At 37.4% G+C, this 27,359-nt stretch overlaps 1 protein-coding gene across 5 annotated transcripts in view; it reads left to right on the top strand.

The window, feature by feature from the left end:
• GTDC1 (glycosyltransferase like domain containing 1) overlaps positions 1-27,359 on the top strand; it is a 427,297-nt gene that overhangs the window by 113,380 nt on the left and 286,558 nt on the right. For all 5 annotated transcript variants that reach the window (XM_055145858.1, XM_055145876.1, XM_055145886.1 and 2 more), the window contains exon 3: positions 22,363-22,569. In XM_055145858.1, the coding sequence (XP_055001833.1) occupies positions 22,391-22,569 (179 nt within the window). In that variant the 5' untranslated portion in view covers positions 22,363-22,390. The remainder of the gene's footprint in view (positions 1-22,362; positions 22,570-27,359) is intronic.

Genomic DNA, 27,359 nt, shown 5'->3' on the forward strand with positions numbered 1-27,359 from the left:
TAATTATGCCCAGGAGTAGATATATTTCAGAGTCAATCAACTCCCAAATATTAGGATCACAGCATTAATGGTCTTTCTGTGTTTAACCAAAGAACATTGCTCTATAGTAAAATATAAAAAGGCTATAGGGGAAATAGAAAAACAGGTACTTCAAATACAAAGCAGTACAAATACAAGTTCAGAATTACCAGAAAGTTTTGGCTTACAAGTAATCAAGACGGACTTAGGGAACTGTGACAATGAGATATAAAATACAAGGGAAAGGTTAAAGATAAACTTTAACTAAGTTAGGGATGCTAGCAAGGGCATGGTAAGCTTCTCTGGGAGGAAGAAAGGGGGCAATTCACAGATGAAGCCTAAAGCATTTAGGGTTAATATCCAACTCAAAGGAAAGTTTGAAGATACACTTTAACCAAATTAGGGATGTTAGCAAGGACCTGGTAAGCTTCACTGGGAGGAGGAAAGGGGTAATTCACCAGTGAAGCCTAAAACACTTAGGGTTGATATCCAACTCAAGGGTAAATGCAAAATAAATTTCTTTGAACATAATGCTTAGACTGTTTTTTTTCAATAAGGATTCCTTTAGTACTCATACACTTAGATCTGTGTTTTGAACATATAGGATTTCAAATTTCTTTTTCCAGAAGCAAGCAGGTTGTTTGTTTATTTTATTGCTGTTGATTTACAGAAATGAGTTATTAAATCCTTGGAAGGGGGTACTAGATAATTTTTTTCCTAGGTGGCATTTGGGGTACATTTTTTTTAGTAATTAGCTTCATCAGATTTAAAATACCTTTATATTTTTAATACACATGCAGAAGATCACATACAGTAGAAAATGTATCTTAAAGGAACTTTGAGATACCATCATTACTTTTGTTTTCTTTGCACTAACTTAGAAGAAAGTAGGATGCCTCCAGACTGTGCGGGAGGAATGGCTTGGTCTAATTTGGTAGTGTGCCTCTCAACTCTTCAATGCGCCATCTAACTTTGTTCTGTTTTATTTCCATTTCCTTTTGTAATTTTGACCTCAGAGGACAAAGCAAATAACTATCCACTATGTCTCATACAAGAGCCCATGTATAGCATCACTTTAATCAATTCCTCTCTTTTCATTTATGGTGACTGGGTTGTTGGTACCTTAATTATTAAAACAACCTGTGCATGGATAGAGCTTATCTCAAAGCAGGAATGTATTCAAGTGCGTGGAACTCAAATTTTCTATCTGAGCAGTTTATAGTTACTGAGAATAAAAGAAGCCCTTTTAACATTCAGAAACAGTCGTGGGAGTGCGTTCGTACATAAGCACAATTTAGGAAGATAGCTTCCAAGATTTGCACTTGGAATTGGGTATTGATAGTCTCTTCTGGCCCTCAAACTACTTTAACCATACTTTGGAAAGAATAATTTATAGGCCAACAATTTGTACTTAGAATATTGCATGTGAAAATTTAAGCCCTTCTCATTATTTTCCTCTTTGAATTTTTGATAAATAGTAGAGTATCTGGCCTTTAGTAGGCACCTCGTAAATATTTAAGTGAACTTTTATCATGTTCTTTGTAATGGTTCCTAATATAAGTATGTTTGTTTGCTTTTCCCCCCATTCTCATTAGTTTTGTATTATGCTCCTCAATAAGTACTTGTAGCATATTTTCTGTTGTCTTTATTTTATTCAGTGATACTTGCTTTGAATTTAGTTGAATAGCTGGATAAGTTAGTGATTCTGGATAATTCACTTTATGATTATGCTATATCTCTTTTCCCCTTCCCTCAACAGGTGAGAACTTATTGTAGTCTACTCATGATAATTCAGATGCATTCGTTGAATGCTTACTGTGTTTAAGTAAGCATTCATTATGATTGGATTATAATTAGGTATAAGCATAAATTATGCTCAAATTTAGTTGCCAAGGAATTGAAATCTGATTGGGAAGATGTACATATATACCATACAGCCTATCATGTAAAGGGGTTATAACTGTTTTAATATATAAGCCAAATTTTATCTTACTACAGAGGAAGAAGCATTACTTCTAACTGGCAAAACAGTTGACTTATGCCTTGGCCGAGTAAGATGGAATTCGAATGGAATCTTAAACTGTACATCAGGACTTGGCAGGTGCCAAGGGCAAAGGATTCCAGGAAAGAGAGCACTGCCCATGTTTGGAGTCAGGATTATATGGAAAATGAGAAAAAAGAGACTTACTGTGTTTGAGGTAGTGATAATTGTGTGAGACACTGAAGTTGAGGCTAAATAGAAGTTGGAATGTCCTTCACAAAGGTCCTGTTCCTTGCTAAGCAATCTCCTTTTCATCCTGTAGGAAAAGTAAGACCGGTGAATCAAGGACTGACAGAACCTGTTTCAGAGAAAGAGTGGAAGGTAGATCAGATATAGTTGCAGGTATGGAGATAAGTTGGAGTCTGCTGCCTAGATGAGATGGAAGAAGATGAAGGAGGAGGTGGGGGGTGGCGGAGGGGTTGGATGTCACCTTTAATACCAGACACATGCTAAGGGTCAGTCAAATGCTCTGTGGCTCCTTGATTTACTCAGGGTTGTGCAGCAGTGATGGGTCCCGAGTCCAGGACACTTGCCTACCTCCCACCCATGTCATTTTCAAGGACTGGGATAAGTGCCACCTTCTTTCCCCACGTTCGAGTGATCAGGTATTTTAGCCAGAGGACTAGAAGACAGGAAAAAGATGGTGTCTGAGTGAAGCAAGCATACATCCCCCCCCTCCACAACCCCTCTTACATCCCCCCACCATTTTAGATTGTTTGTTTGTTTGTTTTTTGCTTTTTTGGGTCACACCCAGGGTTGCAAAGGGGTTACTCCTGCCCACACACTCAGGAATTACTCCTGGCGGTGCTCCTATATTATTATTATTATTATTATTATTATTATTATTATTATTATTATTATTTCTTCTTCTTCTTCTTCTTCTTTTTCTTCCTCCTCCTCCTCCTCTTCCCCCTCCTCTTCCTCCTTCCTCTTTCTCTTCCTTCTTTTTTTCCTTCTTCCTTCTCTTCTTCCTCTTCCTCTTCTTCCTCTTCCTCTTCTTCCTCTTTTCCTCCTCCTCCTCCTCCTCCTCCTCCCTTCTCCTTCCTCCCTCCTCTATTCTCCCTCCTTTCTCCCTCTTCACTGGGTGGTGGGTGTTAGGGCATGCCTGGTGGTGCTCAGGGCTTCCTCCTGGCTCATGGCTGCAGGATCACTCCTGGTGGTGCTGGAGGGTCAATGTACAGTGCCAGGGATGAACGAGGAGTAGTAGTTGGAGGCAAGGCACGTACTGTACACCCTGCCTGAGCTCTGCAGTCCCTAGCTCTTCGTACTCTTTGGCCACGTGATTCATGGTGAAGAAAGCCTTGCTTCTGAGCCCTTCTGGAGGGCCAGCGTTAGTGTTTTATAACAATTATCAGTTTATATTGTGATTACTGCGAGGTTCGAGGCTAGTGAAGTATGCTTTGAAAAAATGCTAGCACTAAATAAATGCTTGCGGAGTAAAGCAGATTTGTCAACACTTTGCAGTCATATAGACTTCCCTTCCCACTGCGCATGCCAAGCATATTCCATCTCAGATTCTTGCTGTACCTGCTGCCTCCGAAGCCTCATATTCAGATCAGCCTTGCCCCTTTCCCTCTGTTTCTGTTTTCTATTTAGATGTCATCTCACTTGCAATATTGTGTTCTCTGACAGCCCTATAAAAATACTACCCTTCTCCAACCTGTCTTCAACAGCCTTATCACTATCACTAATAATATAGAAAAATACTGTGCTATTTTTCTTGATAGCACCTGCCACCATCTGATGTACATTTACTCGATGATTGCTTTTTTATTCCAATTAGCAAGAAATTCCCTGTGATAACAGGAACATTTGTTTTGTTACCTAATTTATCTGCAAGCACTTGGAACAATGATGGACACATAGTGGGCACAATGAATATTCACTAAATGAATGAATATAAAGATCGGGCAGAAAATCCTAGAAAATAATCATGTGCAAGTTTGTTTATTGGTTTATGTGAGTGATGGTCTTATTGTTATAACTTTTAAAAATGCCAATTTATTAATATTACCCTCTGAGAGATAACAACAAATTCCATTTTCTATAGCTTGCGACTGGGAAATCTAATTATGGATTAGTATTTGTTTTAAAAATATTTGAATGCCAAGCATATCCAGTTAGAAAACACTTTTATTATCCATGCCAGCTTAATTTTTAAGGCAGTGAAATGGAAGACTGTCGTTTCAGCAAGCAACTTATTTTCATTTGTGAATATGGAATATTTTGAATATTCTAATTGATTTTTGAGGATGTTTTTGCAAGAAAATAATCTTTGTTTCTATATACTGTACATTTGGAAAGTAGAAGCAGAGAAGTTATTTGCTTAGAAAGGTTCAAATTTATGGCTGTCTCTAGATAAATGTTGGGAGGATGATCTGACAACCCTAATGTAAATGCTAAGCCTTGAGATACTGAAAACTTGAAATAAGATCCTTTAAAGAATCATTAAATATGTATATTTAAAGTTTGCACAGTTGTCATCAGCTCTTGCCTCTGTTTTATTGTATCTTACGGCAAATTCACTTGGATATTTTTCCAGAAATCTTAAGTCTATAATTTGGCAGTAAAAAAGTTGGTTACCCAATCAATATTATTATATGACTTTTAGTGTCCTAAGAAATCCCTTTTGGAAACCCATAAAAGCTCTTTTTTTTTCTCACCATAAACTTTATCTGTCCCTTTTCTATAAGGTCAGAGTCCTAATGTTAATGTGTGGGGTGATCCATTTTGGGACAGATCGTCAGCAGAGAGGCAATAAAATTAAAGAGTGATACATAGGACTTTATTAAGAGTGGGATTTTTCCCTATTTTATCTGATTTGTAAAGAGAATGCTGTATATTGACAGGTGTATGTTATTGTTCTTTTAAAAATTGGTGACATAATAAGCTTGTTCCTTTTGCTTTTTGTGTTTCACATTCTCATAGTGTTGTTGTGTTCTTTTGGAAGTTAGTTTGTTAAATTACTTTTTCCAATTGAGGTATTATGATTTACAATAATAATGAGATCATTATTGTATAGTTGCATAGCACTACGCTGTCTGGAGGTTAATTCTTCACGGTAGTAATAGGTTGCTTTCTATATTTATAAATTTTTTTCAAATTAGGTTTGGAGATGAAATAAGATACAATTAATGTATTGAAAAGTAATTCAATGAATAATAATTATCTCATATTAGTTGAAAATGTAGTAATGTCTAAATTTTGAAAAATTCCATGTCTTTGAAGTTCTGTTCATATTTGTCTAGTAACCCAGAGTTGCTACTCAGGTAAAATTTGAGTTTCATCTTATATATATATATGTATGTATATATACATATATATGTAAATGTAGGAAATATCTTAATGATTATGGGAGGGAACAGTCCTTTAAAATATTAAAACTGTCTCTATGGTAGTTGAATATGCAGGTAGTTGAACATACATAGCTCTTTTTTTTTTTAAATGCGAAACACATATGGATGATTATGCATTGGCATTTTCCTGCTTTCTCAATAGAAGATGCTTTGGAAATTAAGTGTGAAACTGAAGAATTCTTTTAGATTTTATTCACTTAATTGAATAGTTCTTTCTTTATAAGACATACCTAATTAGTTAAAGCAAAAATTAATTTGACAGTTTACTTGAACTGTAGGGTTTGTTTTAAACTTTCCTACCTTTTCATTGAAGACTTCAAGATCCAGAGTAGTATTTTAGTTTCTAACATGTTCTTTTAAGTTCAGCTCGATTCTTTATATATAAGTAACAATCTTAATCTGTTTATAATTATTTAATAATTCAGCTTATTTTTAAATTGAAAATTACTTTTCCTTATATGCAATATGCATTGGATAAGTGATATTTGAAAAACAAATTATAGTGTTTGTAAATAGCTATATCCCCATTAGTTTAACCCTTACTGATTAGTTTTTTAATCAGTTTTTCTTTATAGCGATAGTAGTTAGAATAATTTGAAAAATACTTGCAAGCTCTTTTAGGTAAGAAACCTTTGTTAATTGGGAAGTAGTTTATTTCCAGCAGTTTGACTTCTTTCCCTAAAGTTAAGAAAATATATAGTTTCTTTTCATTGCAAGTTGAAATGTATTCAATAAAGATAACTAAAATAAATACAGTGAACACCACAGAAGAAAATGAAAGCATTCAATTCTTAAAAGAATTGTTCATAGTGTTATGAACATATGTTATATGTGTTCATAGTCCTCTCATTTATATATATTTTAATGCCATTTTAATATACTGATTTTATATAGTAATGCAATAATGAAAACATTTTCTCATCCCAATCCTTATTTGTCTTTATTATTGTTGTTGTTGTTGTTGTTATGCTGTGCCAGGGATAAACTCTGGAGCTCACATATGCAATGCAAGTGCTCTACCATGAGCTTCATCCCTATTATTCGTTGTGATTTTTCATTATTAATCATAAGCTATTCCTTAAACGTTTTTTAGTTACTTTTATTTTTTTGATTTTTAAATTTTATTTATTTGTTTATTTTTGCTTTTTGGGTCACACCTGGTGATGCACGAGGGTTAGTCCTGGCTCTGCACTCAGGAATCACCCCTGGCGGTGCTTAGGGGGCCATATGGGATGCTGGGAATCGAACCCGGATCAGCTGTGTGCAAGGCAAATGCCTTACCCGCTGTGCTATTGCTCCAGCCCCAAAAGTTACTTTTATTTTTGATCAAAGTCTTCAGTAAAAGTTAGATATATGATTCCCAGGTTTAAGAACAGAGATAGTATGGCGGATAAGGTACTTGCTTGCTTGCACACATGATTGACCCATGTTTCATTACTGGCACCCCATGTAGTCCCCTGAGCCCTGCAAAGAGAGATCCCTGAGCACAGAGTCAGGTGTAAGCCCTGAGCACTGCCAGGTCCACCGCCCAGTCAAAAACTAATCACCCAACAACAACAACAACAACAATCAAAGGAAATTAGGATTTTAATTTAATTTTGAAGTTGCTGAATAAAAAAGATATGCCCACTTTAAAACCTTGCATTATTTTCAAATGTGATGACAGGCCATTTAATACTCAAAGTAAATCTGTCCTTTGCATGTGTAGAGTAGGTAGCAGCCTCCTGGTTATGTTTTCATGAGTTGGAGAACCTTCTCATCTACTTTTCAGTGTTGCCATGACCTGCTGCTACCTTACATACATAGCAGATGAGTTCTGTGAGAAGTCCTAACCCTTCCTGCCTGGCAGGTATTTCCTTTGAAACACGTGAAGGAAATCATGTGATAATTTAAAATTCATTTTTGCTAGTAAGTGGAATGTGAAGAGGCAGTGAGGAAGTGAGCTAGAGGCGTGACCAGGGGGGAAAAAATTCTAAGATCAGTTGAACAGCTGTTCTAGAAAATATAGGACCCTGAGACCGGGAAGATGGCTCAGTTGGAAAGTGCCTTGAATCCCGGGTCTTAGGTTTGTTCCCTGGCACCACTGGCAGCTACACAGATCCAGAATATTACTTACCATGTTCTTGGAGTTTAAATTTGAATCTTTCTTTAGAAATTTCAAACAGTTTATTATTATTAATGTTTTGGCATTTGGGCCGCACCTGACAGTGCTCAGAGCTTATTCCTGGCTCTGTGCTCAGGGGTCACTATTAGCAATACTCAGGTGATCATATGGAGTGCTGGGATCAAACCTTACTTGGCTTGCTAAGTAAGCCCTACTGTTTCTCCAGCCCATAGATGGTTTATTAGCTCAATGCTAATTAATACAGCATAGAGATTTATGGTATCCACTATGGTGCTTATATGCACAGATATGAAGAAAACTAATTCCTCGGCAACTTTATTCTTTATTGTGTTTGTTTTGGGTCCTAAAAACAAACACTCTGGGGAGTATACCACTGGGACTCAGGACTTTTGTACTGCTCTGTGCTGAGGGATTGTTTGGTGGTGCTCAGGAGACTATACGTGATTCTGGGGATTGAACAGTATTGCTCACATGCAAGGCAAGCACCCGACCAGCTGTTATATCTCCAGTTCCATTATTCTTTAACACATTACTTTAAAAGTGTGCTGTTACTTTCTTGAGACATTGCAGATATAATTTTTAATAGTTTAAAAAACTACTAGATTTTTAGTAGTTTAAAAAATATTCAGTTGCTGTATGGGCTCTGCTTCATTGGACAAAGTAATTTTATCATTGGACTATCTTTTTGAATGAACAGTTGATTTAGAGGTAATAGTGTCAGACAAGGCCAGTAAAAAGATGAAAGTCCTATTGTTTTCAAATTGAGAACTTTTGAGCTAAAGGTACTTACATTTTATTCAGTGGGAATTTGTCTGTCAGTTGATATGACTATTTCCTCTGCAGAAATTATGGTAATATTGGACCTTCTGGTCATTGCATTTTGTTGTTCGAGTATGCATTTCTTCACTCAAAAGTTTCAATCCAAAAAATCTTCAGGATTTCAAATCCCAGTCTATTATTATCAGACTGACTATTTTTCTTATAATAGTGGGTAGCTAATAATATGCCCCTTGTGATATTTAAAAATAGTGATACAGCTCTCATTACCGCATCTGTAAGCTCCAGATTTACTCAGCTCTAGTCTAAACTAGGTTTCTGGGCTTATTAAACTTTAGCATTAGCAATATTTAGACTCTATTCCCTTTTTTTGGGTGTTGGCTTCCTAGCCATCAGCAAACATCACAGACTGCTGGAAAAGTAGAAGATTCTTGGGGAAAAAAGTGTGACAATTAGATCTATGTAATAAACAAATAGAAAATAAGTACTTTTAACTAATCCTATTTCTAATACATGCATGAATTTTTTTTAGAACTTTAGAAATGAAAGAAGTGTCACTATTTTTAAATGACTTTTTTAAAAAAAATTTCCTTGATATTAGTTTATTTCCCACTAATTACTTTTGTTATTTTCTAATTAAAATATTTTTAAATTTTAGTCATCATGATTTAAATTACTGCTAATGATAGGGTTTCATGTCTTCATTGATTTTATACACCACAGTCTTCACCAGACTATCCCCCACCCTGAAACAACTTTATTTATTTATTTATTTATTTATTTATTTATTTATTTTTTTTGCTGTTAGGGATCAAACTTAGGCTCTGGCACAGGAAGGCAAGTGTTTTGCCGCTGAACTACAGCACTGGTGACTTTCCACACATCACATGTTTTTATTAATTTGCATACTAAAGACAACGTCTAACCCGGCTTCAGCTTCCACTTTTGACACCACTAAAAAACATTTGTTATAGGACTAGATTAAAAATAAATACTTGAGTGTAAGAAAAGATGAAATTGTTTAATTTGCCACTATGAGGATGGAATGTGGGTATTAGATTGAGTGAACTAGTGAGAAGGAAAGGGACAGATACAGAATGATGTTGCTCATCTGTGGGACATAAGGTACCACAGTAAGGGAACAACAAGTGTCCCGAAGCCACTGAATCTAAGAATTGCTAAGAACTGATTTAAAGAATGGAGCTTACCAGGGTGCTATTCCTTAAGAGGTGGGGAGTGCAGGTGTGTTTGGGTGGGGATGGTGAGTCCGGAAGAGAGCGAGGGAAACCTGAGCCGGTGGTGGAGGGACACAGTCGCTCAGGTGGCCATCTGGTGTTGGAATCTTGTCTTTATGAAGCTCTACCATTGACAGTGTTGTAAAATTGTAAATCACAGCGCCAAAGTAAATGAAAATATAACAAATACTCTGTTATAGGGGCTGGTAGGTAGTGCAGTGGTTTGGGTACATGCCCTAGCATGCACTGGGCTGGGGTTCTACTTCCTGCAACAATTGGGCTTTCAAGTATCATTCATTGTGGCCTTGGAGGCACCTAGACACCTCTGGGGTTACCTTGATGGCCCCTTGGCATCACAGCGATTGAGCAATAACCAATTTTTAGACCTAGCTTTAACCCCTGGCTCTGTAGCTGAGGGTCATGGGTCACGGAGCAGTACGTGGGCTTCTGAGCAACACTTGGGAGCCTCCCCTCCCCCCCTGCTGTATTATTGATCAGTGACTTTCATTATAATGAAAATATTGAAAGTATTAAAGATGTCTGACATTCGTACACTTATGGATATTCCTTTCTTTTGGGCTTTTTTGGGGGTTCACTTGGTGATGTTGAAGGCCTACTCGTGGCTCAGTGCTCAGGGATCATTCCTAACAGTGTCCAGAGGATCTTATTTGGTACCAGTATTTGGTACCAGGAATTAGATGGTCTATGCAAAGCAAGTGCCTTAATCCCTGAAGTGTCTCCCTCGTCCTATGGATATTTATTTCTAGACCTTTGTTCCAATATAGAAATATCCTTTTCTTTTCGCAAGTGTTGTACTGGACATTTCTTTGCCTCCTGAGATGCAGGGAGTTTGCATTATTTTTCAGTTGATTCCCTCTCTGAGAGAGATGTAGATTATGTCTTTTTAATTTTTTTTCCAGAAAAAGTAAGTAAATCCAGAGATTTATACTTGGTGACATTTATTTCAACTCATCAAGGGGATGCCACCCATGTTTGCTTGGATTGTTGCACTTCAAATAGGACACTGAGAATGTTTGTATGTTAGAGTAACCCTGCTATTTCTGTTCCAAATTAATTGAAAATGTGATATGTACCTCCCACTTGGAGAGGGAAGCTTCTCAACAATTTCTTATTTGGTTAATATGGATTTAGGTTCTTAAAAGATGTGAGAGAGAGACTCACTTGAACCAGGAAAGTTACAAATCTGTTGTCATTTTATTTTAAACTCATTTGGTGTGTGTATTTATAATTACCCTATACAAACAGTCTGAGTTAAAATTTGGGAGAGAAGCAGTGTGAAACGAAGATCGTGCCTCTGTCCAGTGAAAATGGTTAGTCTAATTATTAGACCAATTGAATCTCTGCAAGTCATAGACTGGGTTATCCTGGTATCCAATGGTCTTATGAAATGCTTTGGATCAAAGATATTAGTTTCCCATTTATTTCAACTCCTCAGCACAGCTGTTGCCAGAATGATTTTCCTAAAAATGCGGGGTGACATTTCAAATACAATATATTTAACTAGAACTCTGTTATATTTGTATGGTGATAGAATATGTGCTTCAAGTTTTGAATGAGAGAACAGCAATCAGTGTTAGTAAGAGGTGATTATTTGAAGTTGAAAATGATAAAGGTTTTGGATGAATTAAAAAGAAATTGTCAAGTCCATTATGCTAACGGGTTTTCTGCTTTATGGATCCAATCCATATTGGTGAATGCCTTCTGTTTGCTCAGTGTGTAAAGACAGTAGTATGCAGAGATGTGGTCCTTGTGCTTAATGTGCTGGGAGTGATATAGATATTATATTTCCAACCTTGCAAGCATATCATGAAAGTGTTGAGTGCAGAGATGCACTGCAGATTGTTATGTGAAGGGAACTCCTACTTTTGATGGTGACAGAAAATTATGAGAGAGTGAGAAAGAGGGAGTGTAAGAGAGAACAGTTTTATAGCCAACTCTGTTCACTATATCACTGTATCACTGTCATCCTGATGTTCATAGATTTGCTCGAGCGGGCGCCAGTAACGTCTCCATTGTGAGATTTGTTTTTACTGTTTTGGCATATTGAATACACCAGGGGGAGCTTGCCAGGCTCTGGTGTGCGGGCGGGATACTCTTGGTAGCTTGCTGGGCTATCCAAGAGGGACGGAGGAATTGAACCCGGATCGGCTGCATGCAAGGCAAACGCCCTACCTGCTGTGCTATCGCTCTAGCCCTGCTCACTGTTCACTGCTTCAAATATTTCTAGTTACATGAATCTTCAGTGTTGTCTGGTACCATTCTAGGTCTATTATCCTGTGAAAAAATATCAGTCTAAAGTTGTTTAGTGAGGGATAAGGGTTGTGATATTAGTGCAGAAATGAGTACATGGAACTCTATAAGAAACCACAAGAGATTAACACAAAATATGAACTTTACAACCCTTATTTTTGGTACTGTGTTCTTTAGGTTCAACCTCTGATGTCTTGAATTGACAGATTGTTGAGGATTGTTATTAAGGATAGCATGTCACACAACTTATTTTCAACATGTAATTTTATTTTCGGGGCAAGGGGGCTCGGGGCCATACCCTGTGGTGCTCAGGAGTTACTCCCAGATCAGTGCTCTGGTGTTACTTGTGGTGGTGATTGGAGGACCAGGCTGTGCTAGGGATCAGATTCTGACTTCTTGTATGCAAAGTGTGTTCTCTAGAACATTGAGGTGTGTTTCCAGTTCTGAAGCATTGCAAAGTTCCTGAGACCAGAACATGAAGGAATCTCTTACTTATGTCGTTTCACATACTTAGAGTTATAGTTAAGTGTAACAGAAAATGTGTGGGGCAGAAAATCTGGGCTTAGGTCTTTGTTTGTGATGCCGTTAGATTCCACTTCTCCCTTCATATGAGAAAAGCATTGAACCATGGTGCCAGCATTCTTTCCCCTTATGATTATTTGATATGCCCTGGCACCTCTCGTTGGTTATCCATATCTGAGTGGATCAGATACTCCAACTTTCTCCCACTGGACTGACTTGTAGCCCATTTCAGGAAGGTGGAAGGCTTGGAGGAATGCCGTCTTGAGAAAGCACATTCATTATTCATCTTGTCAAACTTTTATAAAATGAATAATTGTTGGCAGAAAGTATTTAAAAATGCCCTTTTTCTTTCCCATTAAATAAAAGCCTAATTACTAAATGTGGAATGGGATCTCCAGATTGATGGTGAGGGAATTGGCCTCTTCTACTTCCACTCTGAGTATTTAACTAGGATTCTAATAGATCAGATAGAATAAGAAACGGCAGGTGATTTTTAAAATTCATGGGGCTCACAGATAGTCTCTAAGGCCATGAAAGTTGCTTTGATCTAAAATTTGATTGCTGATGTTGGTTCTCCCATTTCTTATGTCCTTATTATTTCCATTCTCTTAGTAGATTAAGTATAGGTGTACTTAAATCTTACCTCTGATAAATTCTGATGTGAAAAGGAAGAGCAAAAAATCAGTATTTAAAAGTTAATGTACATAGATGTGCTAGTTACTTGAATTAGTGTTGACCTCAGGATAATGGAAAATATCCTGAGTAATTTCGAATATCAGGGGCAATGGAAAATTATTACTATTAAAAATAGCAATGGCAACACTTGTTTCCTATATTTAGTGGAAGCATTGTTACGGTAAAGTTTAAAGGCAGAATCAACTTCTTATTCCCACCCCCCCTAATTTTACTCCTTAAAAACCTAGGAATGTCCAGTATGCTTGATATTGTGAGATAACTGCCTGAAAAATAATGACATGTTCCTTACCCTCTTTCAAATTTTTCACAGTACCCTAGGGCAGCAGGACATGGAAACAGAGACACAGATAGTAAGGATCCAGTACAGAGTCAGAGGGAATCCTGCCTAAGAGAAGATCAGGGAAAGGTGTCACCGAATTGGGGATTTACAACCAGAAATTTTAAGAAACGAGATGGATGGAAAAGAGATGAAGGTGTGAAGTTCTAGGAGAGATAACAGCTATGTGAGTGCGAGATGGCTTTACCAAGTGAGGAGTCTGGGGATGCAGATGAGGAGGGAATGAGGGGGAACAGGGCAATGAGGCCTTGGTGAAGAGAATAGAAAAGGCAGAAAAGGAAGATTTGAAAATTCCTGTGTAGGGCTCGAATTGTATCTGAAGTAATAGGAGCCAATGAAGGTTTTCCAACATGCCACATTATGATAATATTTGCATTTTGTAAAGAGCATTTGTGGCTGGCAGATAGGGAATGATGGGATAGGAATCAGATTGTATGGTAACAGGAAGACCAGTTAAAAGGGTAATGCGAAAGATAGTTCCAGCGTGTGATGACATGATTTTCTGGTGTAAAATTTTCCATTGGTTCATAAATTGCTGCCACATTTGAAAATGCCATCAAATTGAAAATATTTTTAGTCTTTAGTAGAACTAATTCATTGCTGCTTTTCTAGTTTATTTATGAAATTAATAGCAAAGAGAACTGGAAAGCAGGTTAGCTTTTCATCGGTAAAATTAAAATGGTAAATTTCTCATGAATTTTTTTTTTTTAGTTTATTTTTAATTAGAGAGTCATCGTGAGGGTACAGTTACAGATCCATACATCATTGTGCTCATGTTTCCCCCATACAAAGTTCGATAACCCATCCCTTCACCAGTGCCCATTCTCCACCACCAGTAAACCCAACATCCCTCCCCCCCTCCCCAGTCCCGTCTCCCCCCACCCCACCCTGCCACTATGGCAGGGAATTCCCTTTTGTTCTCTCTCTCTGATTAGGTGTTGTGGTTTGCAATAAAGGTGTTGAGTGGCCATTGTGTTCAGTCTCTAGTCTGTATTCCGCCCACATCACCCTTCCCCCACATGACCTCCAACCACATTTTACTTGGTGGTCCCTTCCTTGAGTTACCCAGAATGAGAGACCAGCCTCCAAGTCATGGAAACAATCTCCTGGTACATGGTTATATTTTGCTGTGTAGCCTGAACATACCTAAAAATATAATGTGATGGACTATTAATCTAGGATATTTATTTGTTGAAATTATGTCAATTTAATGACAAATGAAGGATACCATATTACTGACATACATATTTGTTGTATTTGCATTTGATGCTATTAAAAAAGGTTTTAAGTTAATTCACACTGTGGAATATCTAACAAGCTTTAAACTACAGATAAATTCAGAACAAGAAAGAATAAAAACATTTATTAGGGAACATTAAATAGTCATATGCATGTATGATTGAAAATTCAGATTATATATTAAAAGATCATTGGAAAACATAAAATTAGAAAAACACAAATGCAAATAGCTTGAATGATCTCATAAATATTATGTTTAAGTTTTTTAATCAAATCTTGGTTTTGATGCCTAAATCTTCAGGTTTTAGCTTAAAAGGAAACAAAAGTCAGAGTTGAACCAGTGAGAATATCTATAACATCGCAGAGAAATAAGATATTCAAATGCTATCAGTCTTTCTATATGAACCCAGAATTTTGAAAAAGATTTGATATATGTACCTTATGTAATATTTAAGTTGTCAGGTCATAAGTCTCAATCAAATAATGGAATTATGATTATCTGTCATTTTTATCATTATATATTTTCTATTATATATCCATTATATATTATCTGTGATTCAGTTTATTTCTCAGGAATCTGATTCATTCATTGCTATTAACCTAGTGTCAATTATTTAGAATATTTTTCCTAACTATTATTTGTAAGGTTATTAGGTTTTTAAGATTATTGCTCTGTAACAGTTTTTATTTCTGTTTTCTGAGATTACATTGACATTTTAGGGTAAGGATAACATTTATGTGTACTTTATTTTTATGAAATGATGTGTAAAAATAATTTTAAAATAAGATTTATCTTGCTCCCGTTATAATTGAATATAATGACATTTTGTGAAAAAAATTTGTTAGCAAAATGCATTTTATCTGCTATTCATCTTCAATAGATTCCATTAAGAAATCAACAGCCATATGTTTCAAAGAAAAAATTCTTTTATGCTATTTAATGATATTTCAGGTATATATAAATAACTGGGATTTCCCTGGTGATGAATCATTAAAGTAAGTGAGTGGGCTGGAAGGTAATACTGACTTTTTCAGTACTGTCCTATTTTGTTCTGCTGGTTCATTGGTTCCTTTTCTAAATAGAGCCTGAGTGTGTTGGAGGTTGTGGGCGAACATGTAGAATGGGAGGGATCAGTAAGGAAATTCCAGGTAAACCTCTGATGATCTTTTTGGAAATTCTACTTAAATTTAACTTTTCTCAGTATACATTATTCAATATTTAAGCTAATAGTGTTTGTTTTTCTGAATTTAACTTTCAAATATTGTAAAAATAGGCAAGTAGAATGTATAGTTTAAGAAAGCAATTGATAACAAAAACATCTAGAGAAATACTGACGCAAGAACTTGTGGTGAAAGGGGCTAGAGTGATAGCATAGCAGGGAGGGCGTCTGCCTTGCATGTGAAGATCCGGGTTCAATTCTCAGCATCCCAAATGGTCCCCCAAACACCACCAGGAGTAATTCTTGAGTGCATGAGCCAGGAGAAATTCCTGTGCATCACTGGGTGTAAAGTTTAAAAAAAAAAGAAATTGTAGTGAAAAATAGATATGCAGAATTTAGTTAACATTACATGGAAGAGTATTTGATATTATGTACTCTGATATAGATGCTTTTGAATGAAAATTGAAAACATAATGGGGAGCGCACATTAAAATGAATTTAACATTTTTTGAAAGAAAAAAAGAAAAAAAAACAGTTGAAATTTTAGGTATTAAGTATTATCCTGTGGAATCAGTTTCTCATGTGTGTGGGATTAAAACTGTGAAAACTGTCATCACTGAAACTACACCTTTCTGCAATTAATAGTGGAAAGGTGTTGTGGAATGTATTAACAGAGCAATCTCTCTGATTTAAAATTATTACCTGTATTCAATTGGAAAATCATTTAAATATTATAGGTCACAAGTTGCTAATTGTGGTTTTCTAATGTGAGTTAGATTCCATTAAAAAAAAAACACATGATAAATTTGTCCCTAGCACATATATTTCAACAAACCAATGGCATATTGCAAATTACTATTAGAAAATCTCAAGTACCTCCAAAGCAGTTGTAAGTGCCAGAGGAGGTAGACAGAAATGTAGTTCACCTTGAAAGTGATTGTGGCTCAGGGAATAAAGAAATTGGGTCAAGCTTAAAATAAATGCAGGTACAGTGATAAGTTTTAATAAAATTTTAAAAATATTTTTCATCTTTAGTTTCAGGCTACTTTTATTCTTGGTAATCTCCTCAATACATTATTAGTTTTTAATGAAGTTGACTGATGGCACTTTTTCATTTTGGTTAAAATGTTTATGTGAAATACTATCGTGCTTTTTAATTTTGCACGCCTTTTTAATTGAAGATGTAAATTTTGAGGAAGGCAGATAATTCTTAGATCATTTTGGCCTCTGGTGTTCTTAAATAGAATTTGAAGTGGTTTCAAACTCTTATGTCATAGCTATCATTTTGACACATTTTATATTGCCAATTTAATGGTTAGCATTTAACCATGTATCATTAAATCATAGTATTGACAATGAATTAAACTTTCATAAAATCTAAGAGTAGAGGAGATTTTCATTTATCTGGTGTTGCTGGGGAATAAAATCTGCTGAAGAAATAAGATTTTTTTAAACTGAAGCATACTTGTTTTCGCAGAAAAACTTAAAAGTTGGTAGAAATTTATCTGGAGGATTTTAATGCTGTTTAAAGGAGCAAGAAGAATCATTTGCTCTTCTCCTGGTGTGATAAAATAGCATTCTAAGCCAGGGAGCAAGGATGGGAGCTTTCTGATTGGCATTAGTTCTTTAGTCTAAAGTGTTTCTGTGGTTATTGTTTTCTTTTTTCTTTTAAAATACCACATTCTTGGGCTGAAGAGGTATTACAGGGGCTAAGGCACTGCTCTGCACATGGCTAATCCCAGTTCAGTCCTCAGAACTACATATAGTCCCCGGAGCATCACCAGGAGTGATACCTGACCACAGAGTCTAGAGCCATCCCTGAGCCATCCCTGGGTATGATTTCCCAAGCCCCTGGCCAAAAGACCCAAGCAAACAAATAAAATACCGCACCCCCAACTCTGATATGTTTACCCAGTTGGGTTATTTCAGAGTTTAATGCCAGTGGTAGTTCCTTTGCTGTCTTTCACAGATTCATAAACCGCGGGACCCATGTGAGCCATTTGACTGTATGTGTGCTCACCCGCCATCTTTTGGCAAACACCTGGTCACAGCCTCCTGCCACAAAGGAGACCCTCTCCTTGCTTTGGAGGAAGGACTTGCAGTGTCACGGCTCTTGTTACTGCTGTTCCCAAACTCTCATTCCCGAGTCGCCACTGCTGGCAGTGCAGGCGTGCCTGGATTCAGTCAAGTGCTTGCGAGCATCTGTGGTGTCAGAGTGACCACCTGCAGTTTTCTCAGATGATTGCTAAAACGGGCAAGAGTGTCCTTCCTTTATCTTTCAGTGAATCCTACCATCGTAGCAAAATTCCTTTTTCACAGTGTCGATTTTTTTCCCCTCCCCTACCTCATGCTTATTTGTTTCAAGCAGTGTTTTCTAAAATAAAACTCAAGCACAGTGAAAGTATTTGAGCTGTTCTTTAATGGGCCATAATGACATTTGGTTTAAATATGACATTTAAACACCAGCTTCCTCCATTTTTGCTTGCACCTATCGGGGATCATCTTTCTGCCAGGTTGTGCTTTAAGAAGACTAGGGGGGAAGACCACATTTTCTTCTTGCCACAAAAGTTAGAAGTAAGTGGGGTGGGGTGGGAGGGGGAGAGGGGGACAGGAACTGCCAGGATGTGTCCGTCTCCACGGAACAAGCAGAACAAATTTCCATGAATCAAAGCCACTAAGTATAGTTTTTAAAGATGGTAGGACATAGTTACTCTCCCTAGAAAAATACCCCAAATGCAGGCACACCCATTGGCCACCAGAAAAATGCTCAAGTAAACGCTAGTTCAAACCTGTACATTTCACTCTTCTCACTGAGCTATTAAAGGGGTGGAAATCTAGTATAGCTATAATCTTTTTTTCCCCTTTTCTATTTTTCGACCTCCCACATGCTTGGTGCTCTGTTCTGCTTGGCGCGTGTGTTGAATCTGCAGCAGCACCTACACAGACTGCCTCGACAGTGGCTGATTGTTTGCAGATAACTCATGATTCAGACCCAGAAGCAGCATCTGTAAATATGTGACATGATGCTTGCTCTAGATGAATCATGGAAAAGGGCAGGGTAATGAAGACTCTGAAAGCACTGCTTAGTCTTCTTATTGATGTTGTTTTCTTTGAACTTCCATGAGTGAAGTGTTCTTTAGATTGATTTATATCCCACGCCATCACTTGGGGAAATATCTCAGGTCACTTTTGTTAGTGCCATTTAGAGACTTCTTACAAATAAAAGTCCTAATAATCCTGAGTGTGATTAGGTCAGAGGAATTACAGCAAAGTAGTAGTAGCAATTTGTGTTGGGCTAGGATAAGCAAATTGATATTAAAGTGCATTTATTCAGTGTCTCTTAAAACTTCTTTTTAAAAATCTTTTCTATTGATTTCTCAGTCTCTTTCTAGGGTGTTCACATCATATGAATGAGTAATGGCTACCGCTTTGTTAAACTTTGTAGGTTTTCCTTAACTCCGGGAACCCTGATTTTAACAGGTGAATACCCAGGGCCCTGAGCCTAATAGCTAAGCCTCTGAACCTTCTTTTTACCTGTAAAACTTCATAGCTCTCCAGCTCACATCTGACGTGCACACTGCTGATGAGGAATGGTGATTACCCACTGCATTTCAAATGGGTGTGATTATCTAACTTTCCAACTACTTATTGCCGGATGCAGTACTATGATGGAAAATTACTCAGTTTAAAAATATAGCAAGAACTGAAGATATGCTTTTTCTTTAAATTGGCTGATTATATTAAGTAAAGGAGGTGCATGCTGATTTATCAATGTTTCTAAGCCACTATAATTTTATCTTCATAGCCTACCTCTGAGATTCACACTGTTAGCTCACATTTAGAGAAGGCTTCATTGAATCCTGCAAAGCGAGTTCCTTTTTTTTCGAGGTTATACAGCTATGGAGTATCAGAGCTTAGCTTCCAACCTAGCTCTCTGGCCCCGGGGTCATACATTTCTACCTGACTAGTGCTACGCCTTATTTCATATATAATGAAGTATGGATGTATTATATTTTCCCCCAAATACTCATTGGCAGATTCAGACATCAGGAAATGAGATTTTCCTCACCTTACTCATTTCTTTGAGAACCATTCAGAGACTTGTGGCTTTGAAATGCAATTTCAATAGGCATTGCTTTCACTGAGCCAGGCAAAGAAAGTTTTCATAGTGAAGAATGCCTTTGACTTATTAAGACTAATAATTTTGTAAATACAGATTATTTAGAAAAATGGTATGCTATTTAGGGGGCTGGAGCAATAGCACAGCGGGTAAGGCATTTGACGAATCGACCCAGGTTCGATTCCCAGCATCCCATATGGTCCCCTGAGCACCTCCAGGGCTAATTCCTGAGTGCAGAACCAGAAGTAACCCCTGTGCATCACCATGTGTGACCCAAAAAGCAAAAAAAAAAAAAAAAAAAACCAAAAAAAACCCAAAAAACCAAAAACAAACAATATGCTATTTATATGAGTGTTTTCTTAGGTCAGAAAGAAAATGCAGATGCCTGGAATATTCTGGAATATTCAGAAAAGTTATGATGGCATTTTTATACAAAGTGATATTTCTCCCTTATAATTTATAATTTATATTATGTATTATTTATATTATATATTATATATAGTATCTAATTTGAAATCTATATGAAGGTTTTTGATACTGATTCATGTGTTGCTTTTTTTTGTTTATTTTATTTGGGGGCCACACACATCAGTGCTCAGGGCTTACTCCTGGCTCTGTACTCAGGAATTATTACTGGCGGTTTTTGGGGGACCAGATGGGATGCCCAGCCAGGGATCAAATGTGGGTTGGTTGCCTGCAAGACAAATACCCTACCTACTGTACTATCTCTCTGACCACTCGCACATGTAGTTTTAGTTTCCTAACTAAAGTTATATTACTAAAATGAAACATTCTTTGGTATTCAGTGTGATGAAAATGCTGCGATGTCTTTATATCATTGCCAGGCCATCTCGTTTGTTGGAAAACGGTTGTAGGAAGCTTGCTGCTTCACAGGCATCTGACTTATTTCCTCCTTGAGAAGAGGAGTGCCTGTAGACTTGAGCTTTTGACTAGGGTAGGAGAGTGATAAGGCAAGTGCAGGGTCTCATGAGACTGCATCCTAAGATACATGGAGGAATTAAAATTTGAATATAAATGTGCTCTTTTGCCAATATGAATTCATTGGCAGCAGTGATTGCTCAAAAATTTAGAGAATGACAGGAGATTTATAAAAGAAGGATTCGTGCAGTGATGTGCATATTAGGTCATGAGTTAGAGACTGCTCAAAGTTAGGTAGAACGCAAGGCCAAGCAGGTTTTGAACTTCTTGGGCTAGGGCCTTAGTCATTCCATGCAGAAAGAGAATGATCACAACAGGAGAGGTCTTTACCCTTACTGCCATAGAAAAGCATTAGGTCATTGTAGACATATTGTTAGTGTTTGAAGAAAACATGAGAAAAATTCAACATTCTTTATTTTCTTCTCTTTTTTTTAAAAAATTGAATCACCTTGAGATAGTTACAAAACTTTCATGTTTGAGTTTCAATCATTCAATGATTGAACACCCATCCCTCCATCAGTGCACATCTTCTACCACCAATGTCCCCAATGTCCCCCCCCCATACCAACCTTCCCCCTAGCTCTATGGCAGAAAATTTCCCCCATACTCTCTCTCTACTTTTGGGCATTATGGTTTGCAATACAGATGCTGAGAGGCTATCACATTTGGTCCTTTATCTACTTTCAGCACACTTCTCCCATCCCAAACTATCCCTCTAACCATCATTGACTTAGTGATCCTTTCTCTATTCCAGCTGCATTTCCCCCCAGCTCATGAGACTGGCTTCTGACTATGGAGCACTATTCCTGGTCCTTGTCTCTACTGTCTTTGGGTGTGAGTCTCGTATTATGTTATTTTATATCCACAAATGAGTGCAGTCATTCTATGTCTGTGCCTCTTTCTGACTCATTTCACTGAGCATGATGCCTTCTATGACCAACCAGTTATAAGCAGATTTTGTGACTTCATCTTTTTTAATAGAAGCTTAGTATTCCATTGTGTAGATGTACCAAAGTTTCTTTAACCAGTTGTCTGTTCTTGCGCACTCCGGTTGTTTCCAGATTCTGCCTCTTGTGAACAGTACTGCAATGAACATACAGTTGTAGTCAACATCCTTTATTTTCTCTGTTATTAATACAGATGATGTAGCAATGTTGATTGCAAATATATAAGCTTTAATCATCACATGCTTTAAAAAGTGGGCCAATACTTCTTACTTAAAGAAGTAACTTGTCTAGGGGCTAGGGAGGTATCTCAGAAGACTGGGACACATACTTTGCACCTATTTTCCAGCACTGCATGGTAAATACTTCCAGGAGTGACGCCAAGCAGCTAAACAACTGATTGTAGCTCCTGAGTGCCTTGTTTGAGTACAAATCAAAGCAATAAAAAATAGTATGTATGTAAGTGATTTGTATTTACTTCCTGAATGAAATATTTTAAGCTGTTTGACAAAAGCCTTTTATATGCACACATACACCTAAACATATTTCAAGACATATGCTTTCTCTCCCCCTTGTGTCTAGATTCTGAGAAGGTTTGAAAGAAGGACCAATGAGTATTCTCATCATTGAAGCGTTCTATGGAGGGTCGCATAAACAGCTGGCGGACCTGCTCAAAGAAGAGCTTGAAGACTGTGTCCTTTATACCCTTCCTGCAAAGAAATGGCATTGGAGAGCGCGGACATCAGCATTGTATTTTTCTCAGAATATTCCCATCAGTAGGCATTACAGGTAATTGCAACTTGGGCTGCATCTTCAATATGTTTTCACTAACCTTGTTATTAAGTTATTTGTGACATCTGAGATTTTCTCCAACTCTGCTATGGGTTATTATGACCATAGTTCTTTCTTGCTCCTTCAGGAAGAGTAGAACAACTAAGGACATTTACATGTGGAGGACAACTGTTTGGTAGAAAGGCAACAGAATTTAGCACATAGCTGCCTTTTCTTCATTGTCTTGTGATGTCTCATGTGCACATGTGTGTGGCTGTGTGGATGACTGTTTTGGCCTGACATGAGAGAACTTGGGGGGTGTTTTATGAGGGATGATTCTATAGAACTTGCCTCTTTCAGAGAGTATGCTGGTTTATTTTAGTTTGCTCTGTCTGCTTGTACCAGAAGCTAGGTTTGAATAGATAGGAATGCCCAAGGTCTGGGGGCTAGAGTGATAGCACAGTGGGTAGTCCATTCGCCTTGCAGGAGGCTGACCCGGGTTCAATTCCAGCATCCTACAGCACTGCCAGGAGTAATTCCTGAGTGCATAAGCCAGGAGTAACGCCTGTGCATCACTGAGTGTGACCGAAAAAGAAAAGAAAAAAATGAAAAAAAAAGAATTGTCCGAGGTCTGTGCTTGTAAAGATTTTAAAGACTGCTGAGGCAGAGTTAGATGCGCATGGACAATAAGAATATAGAAAAATGGAGAAGTTGATTTCAACTGTGGCGATGTGGAGAGGGCTTCATAGAGTTGGATGTCTTTGTTGGTCTTTGAAGATAAATCTGTTTTGGGAACATAGACCTCAGTTCTGAGTTCTGATTTGTTAGGAAGTGGTGATGGGGGTACAGAGCAGTTAGAAGGATTCCTGAACTGAAAATAGGCTTGATTACATTTTTAGTCTGATTATGATTTTTAGGAGGAAAAACTAGAATAGAACCCTGCTACACATTTTTGCTTCTCTATTTTCTCTTCATAGGTACTACTACCATTTTCTTCCTGTTGTTAAATAGTGATAGATTATTCTACTGCAGTTATATGTATGTTGTTCTTGTTCTGGGCTCCGATGGTTTAGACTGGAAGAGGAAGTACCAAGCTTTTAATTCATGGAGTTACTAAAGAAGAAATGGTTAGGGAAAGGATATGTTGCAAGCTGTAATGCCTACTGTGTTGTTCGAAATCACAGCCATTGCTACTTAAGGTGTAGCAACTCAAGATTTCATTGCAGGCTGCTATGTTTGTTTAGTAATAATTTTGGGGATCCAGGGGATAACCCATTTGGTTTGTGAAAACCATGTATCATCTATGGAAAATTTAGATTATTTGATGGGATAGCAATGAGTTTTGAAGTCACATCACTGAGCTTTAAAAGGTTGTATTAATTTGGACTACATTAATATTTGTTTTGCTTTTCTTTGGGGGATACACTTGGTGGTGCTTGGGGGCTATTTCCAGCACTGCTTAGGATACCATATGGTACCCAGGATCAAACCCCACACCTCCAGCATACAAAGCATGTGCTTTGATCCTAAAATTAATATTTTTCAAATCTAACATGAATTTTTCCTTACCTAACTGAGTTTTATGTGGTGATACTAGGTGAATTTTTTTGATTCACTTATCGTATGAGAAATTTGAATGAACATACTAATACACAGTCTGAAGGCAGTGGTAAAACTCACTGCCAACTATAAAAATGACTGTTTATAGTTGCTTTCAAATTTCATTTAGTTTTTTTTTTGCAATACACATTGTGTAATATTGCTGAGGTCAAGTAATCTGGTTGATTTCATGCCATTTGATGTAATAAATTTCTGTAGTGATCAGGATATTAAAACAAATCATCTTTCTCTCTATGCCATCAAATTTCATTTTGATTATGCAGTGTTTTCAAAATGAAATTATATCACAAATCCATGTATGTGGATAGCATGTAAACAGTTCTTTTGTACAAATGGCTTCCTCACTCATTTTGAGGCATTTGCGGAAAAACATCATATTGCCTTTTGAAGCAGTCTTGTTTGGATTCTAGATTTCTGGCGAGGAATACTTTTGAGTGATGTCTGATTAGGTTGTGAGCTGTAGAGCTGCCGTGTCTGACCCTGAAAGGTCATAGCTACTACTCTCAGGGCCCAATTTAATGACTGTGGGAGAGTAAAACTTGACATCAGATCTGTCAGAAATCTATATTCCATGTAGGAGTACCAACCTAATCGGACATCACTCACGTGTTCAGTTCTTTTACTTGTATTTGACCAGTGATAAGTTACCTACTTTTACCAGAAAACTCTTTGGAATACTTTTGGGGAAAATAGCAGCAGTTTGTAAATTTTTACAAAGCTAAAAATATGCTTACTCAATTTTAGATTGAAATGTAGAAATAATCTTTTATTATACCAGCTAAATCTGATCTCTGTGGAGACTTTTAATGAGCTGAAAACTTTTGTTTCCCAATTACTTTACTGTACATGTGACAAATTAAATCATCAAATTTCATGAAAAGAAAATGATTAAACCAATGGTGCCAACTTTGCCATACTTCTGCTTTGAGCACTTAACAACATTTCTGATGAGAAAGACCTGGAATGCAGGTTTTTCCTTTTCTTCATTTTTTTTCTTTTTGGGGGGAGTGACACAGCTGGCTTTTCTTGGGACTACTCCCTGCCCCAGTGCTCAGGGGTTGACGTTTCTAGTGCTTGAGGAGTATGTGGTACCTGGGATCAAACCAGGACTCTGGCATTCAAAATGTGATCTCTGGAGCTTTGAACTATCTTCTGCCGGCCTAATATTTTTATTTTTCGATTTTTGTGTCGGTAGTCATTACTATTTTAAGTTTTTATCTGGAAATATTCTATTACTAAAACAACTCAGAACTTCAGAGCAGGGGACGAGTGCATTGGCCAGGTGTGGCCCTCAGGCTCTGTGCTGGGGGTAGCCTGGGAACACCATATGTGTGGCCCCTGAACCCAAACATAAATTAATGTTTCAGCCCAGAAAATCAGCTCATGCGGTAGATAAGAGTTCATAATGACTCATCTAAGAGCTGTTCAAGTTCACGATAGAGTCCAAAACCTCAAGAAAGTATATTTTCCAAAGTAGTCAGTAGTTAAGATGGTCAGACTTCTTTGTCAAAACTCTGAATGAATGGTTTGAGGCTCTTCCTGTTCCTGGAGCTAGCAGATACCATTGGGCTACACTAGCACACGACAGGGACAAATGGAGACGTTACTGGCGCCTGCTCGAGCAAATTGAAGATCAACAGGATGACAAGTGATACAAGTGAAGTGAATCAGTAGTTGTTATAATTCTTAGTCTTCTTTATAGCTCTTCTTTTTGAAATTTAAAAAGTGCAGTCTTTTTTTCTGAGAACAGATAATTAAATTTTTTTTTTAAACACACTTACTTTATTATTATTTTTTACTTATTTTGCTTTTTTGGGTCACACCCGGCGATGCTCAGGGGTTACTCCTGTTCTGTACTCAGGAATTACTCCTGGCGGTGCTCAGGGGACCATATGGGATGCTGGGGATTGAACCCAGGACGGACGCATGCAAGGTAAATGCTCTACCCGCTGTGCTATCGCTCCAGCCCCAGATAATTAAATTTTGAGATCTAAAATACTCAAATAATTCATTTGATCAAGCATTTTTTTCTTTAATGTATAACTTAGACTAGACATGAAAGATATCTATTCAATTTTCTTTCTGCAGCATCCTTACTGAGAAACAATCATGGTTACTTGAAATAATCTTTTTCACTCTTAGATGCTTTGAATGATATTTTTTCATTTCTTCTGAGTTATTGGGGAAGATACTGATCACGGCTCACTTTCTTGTGGCCAGAATCACCATTTTCTTTGGGATAACTAGGGATCCTTATGGGCCTGAAGTGGTCATTATACTCCTTCTCTGCCAAACATTGCCAGTTTTCTGTGCAGCTAGTTCTGACCAGGTAATAATTCTTGTAAATGAGATTTAAGTGGATGCCTTTCTGGGTAGGGCTTTCAACATTGTATTTGTTTGCTAGTTTGGCTTGTTTTGCTTAGAAAAGGGGAAAGCCGTCTTCTCTTTCTTGCACGGGACTGCGATTGTGATGTCTGCAGGTTTGAAGAAGGGTGAGCAGAGAGCACCAAGGTTCCCACGTATGATTGATGGAGGACTGAAAACGCCTGGAATAGAGTTCTGTTTGGAGCCAAATTGTTGGTTGATCACCTGAAAAAGACTCCCATGTCTAAAACTTCTAGAAATGCTTCAGTAAACAGAACATTTTTTCCTTCTACATCCATAGTTCATCCAAGTAAGAAAAGCTTGAAGAGACATTGCTTCGAGTGATTTGCTGGCTCAGAAACTGGTCTGGTCTCATTTTTAGCTGCAGGTTTACAGCATTATGTGATATTCTTAAAATAAGATGTTGCATAGCTTCTAATCTGAATTACTGAAAAATGCTATTTGTGCTCTCTAAACAAAAGAACAAGATTGGTGAGAGTAAAGCAAAAGGGAATCTCACAACTAGGCAGTATAAGATGGGAAAGTCATTGACTGGACAATGCTGATGGGGAAAGTCTAGGTCAAGATCAATCATCCTAAGCTGGAGCAATCCCATTCTGCTGCTACCTGCAACGAATGGCAATATTATTTATATAGAGTAGCAGCAGTGTCCAAATCCCAAGAACATTCAACAGCTAATGGTATAACCAGTGTGAGCGGGGCAATACTGGAATGCTGCCTCTGGGCAAGATCATAGACCAAGTAGAGAAGTTCACAGCAGCTGATTTATGGAAAATTTGGGAACGGCAGGTATTGATCATCCT

This window comes from Sorex araneus, chromosome 1 (genome assembly GCF_027595985.1).
Source record: "Sorex araneus isolate mSorAra2 chromosome 1, mSorAra2.pri, whole genome shotgun sequence".
NCBI classification, from domain to species: domain Eukaryota; kingdom Metazoa; phylum Chordata; class Mammalia; order Eulipotyphla; family Soricidae; genus Sorex; species Sorex araneus.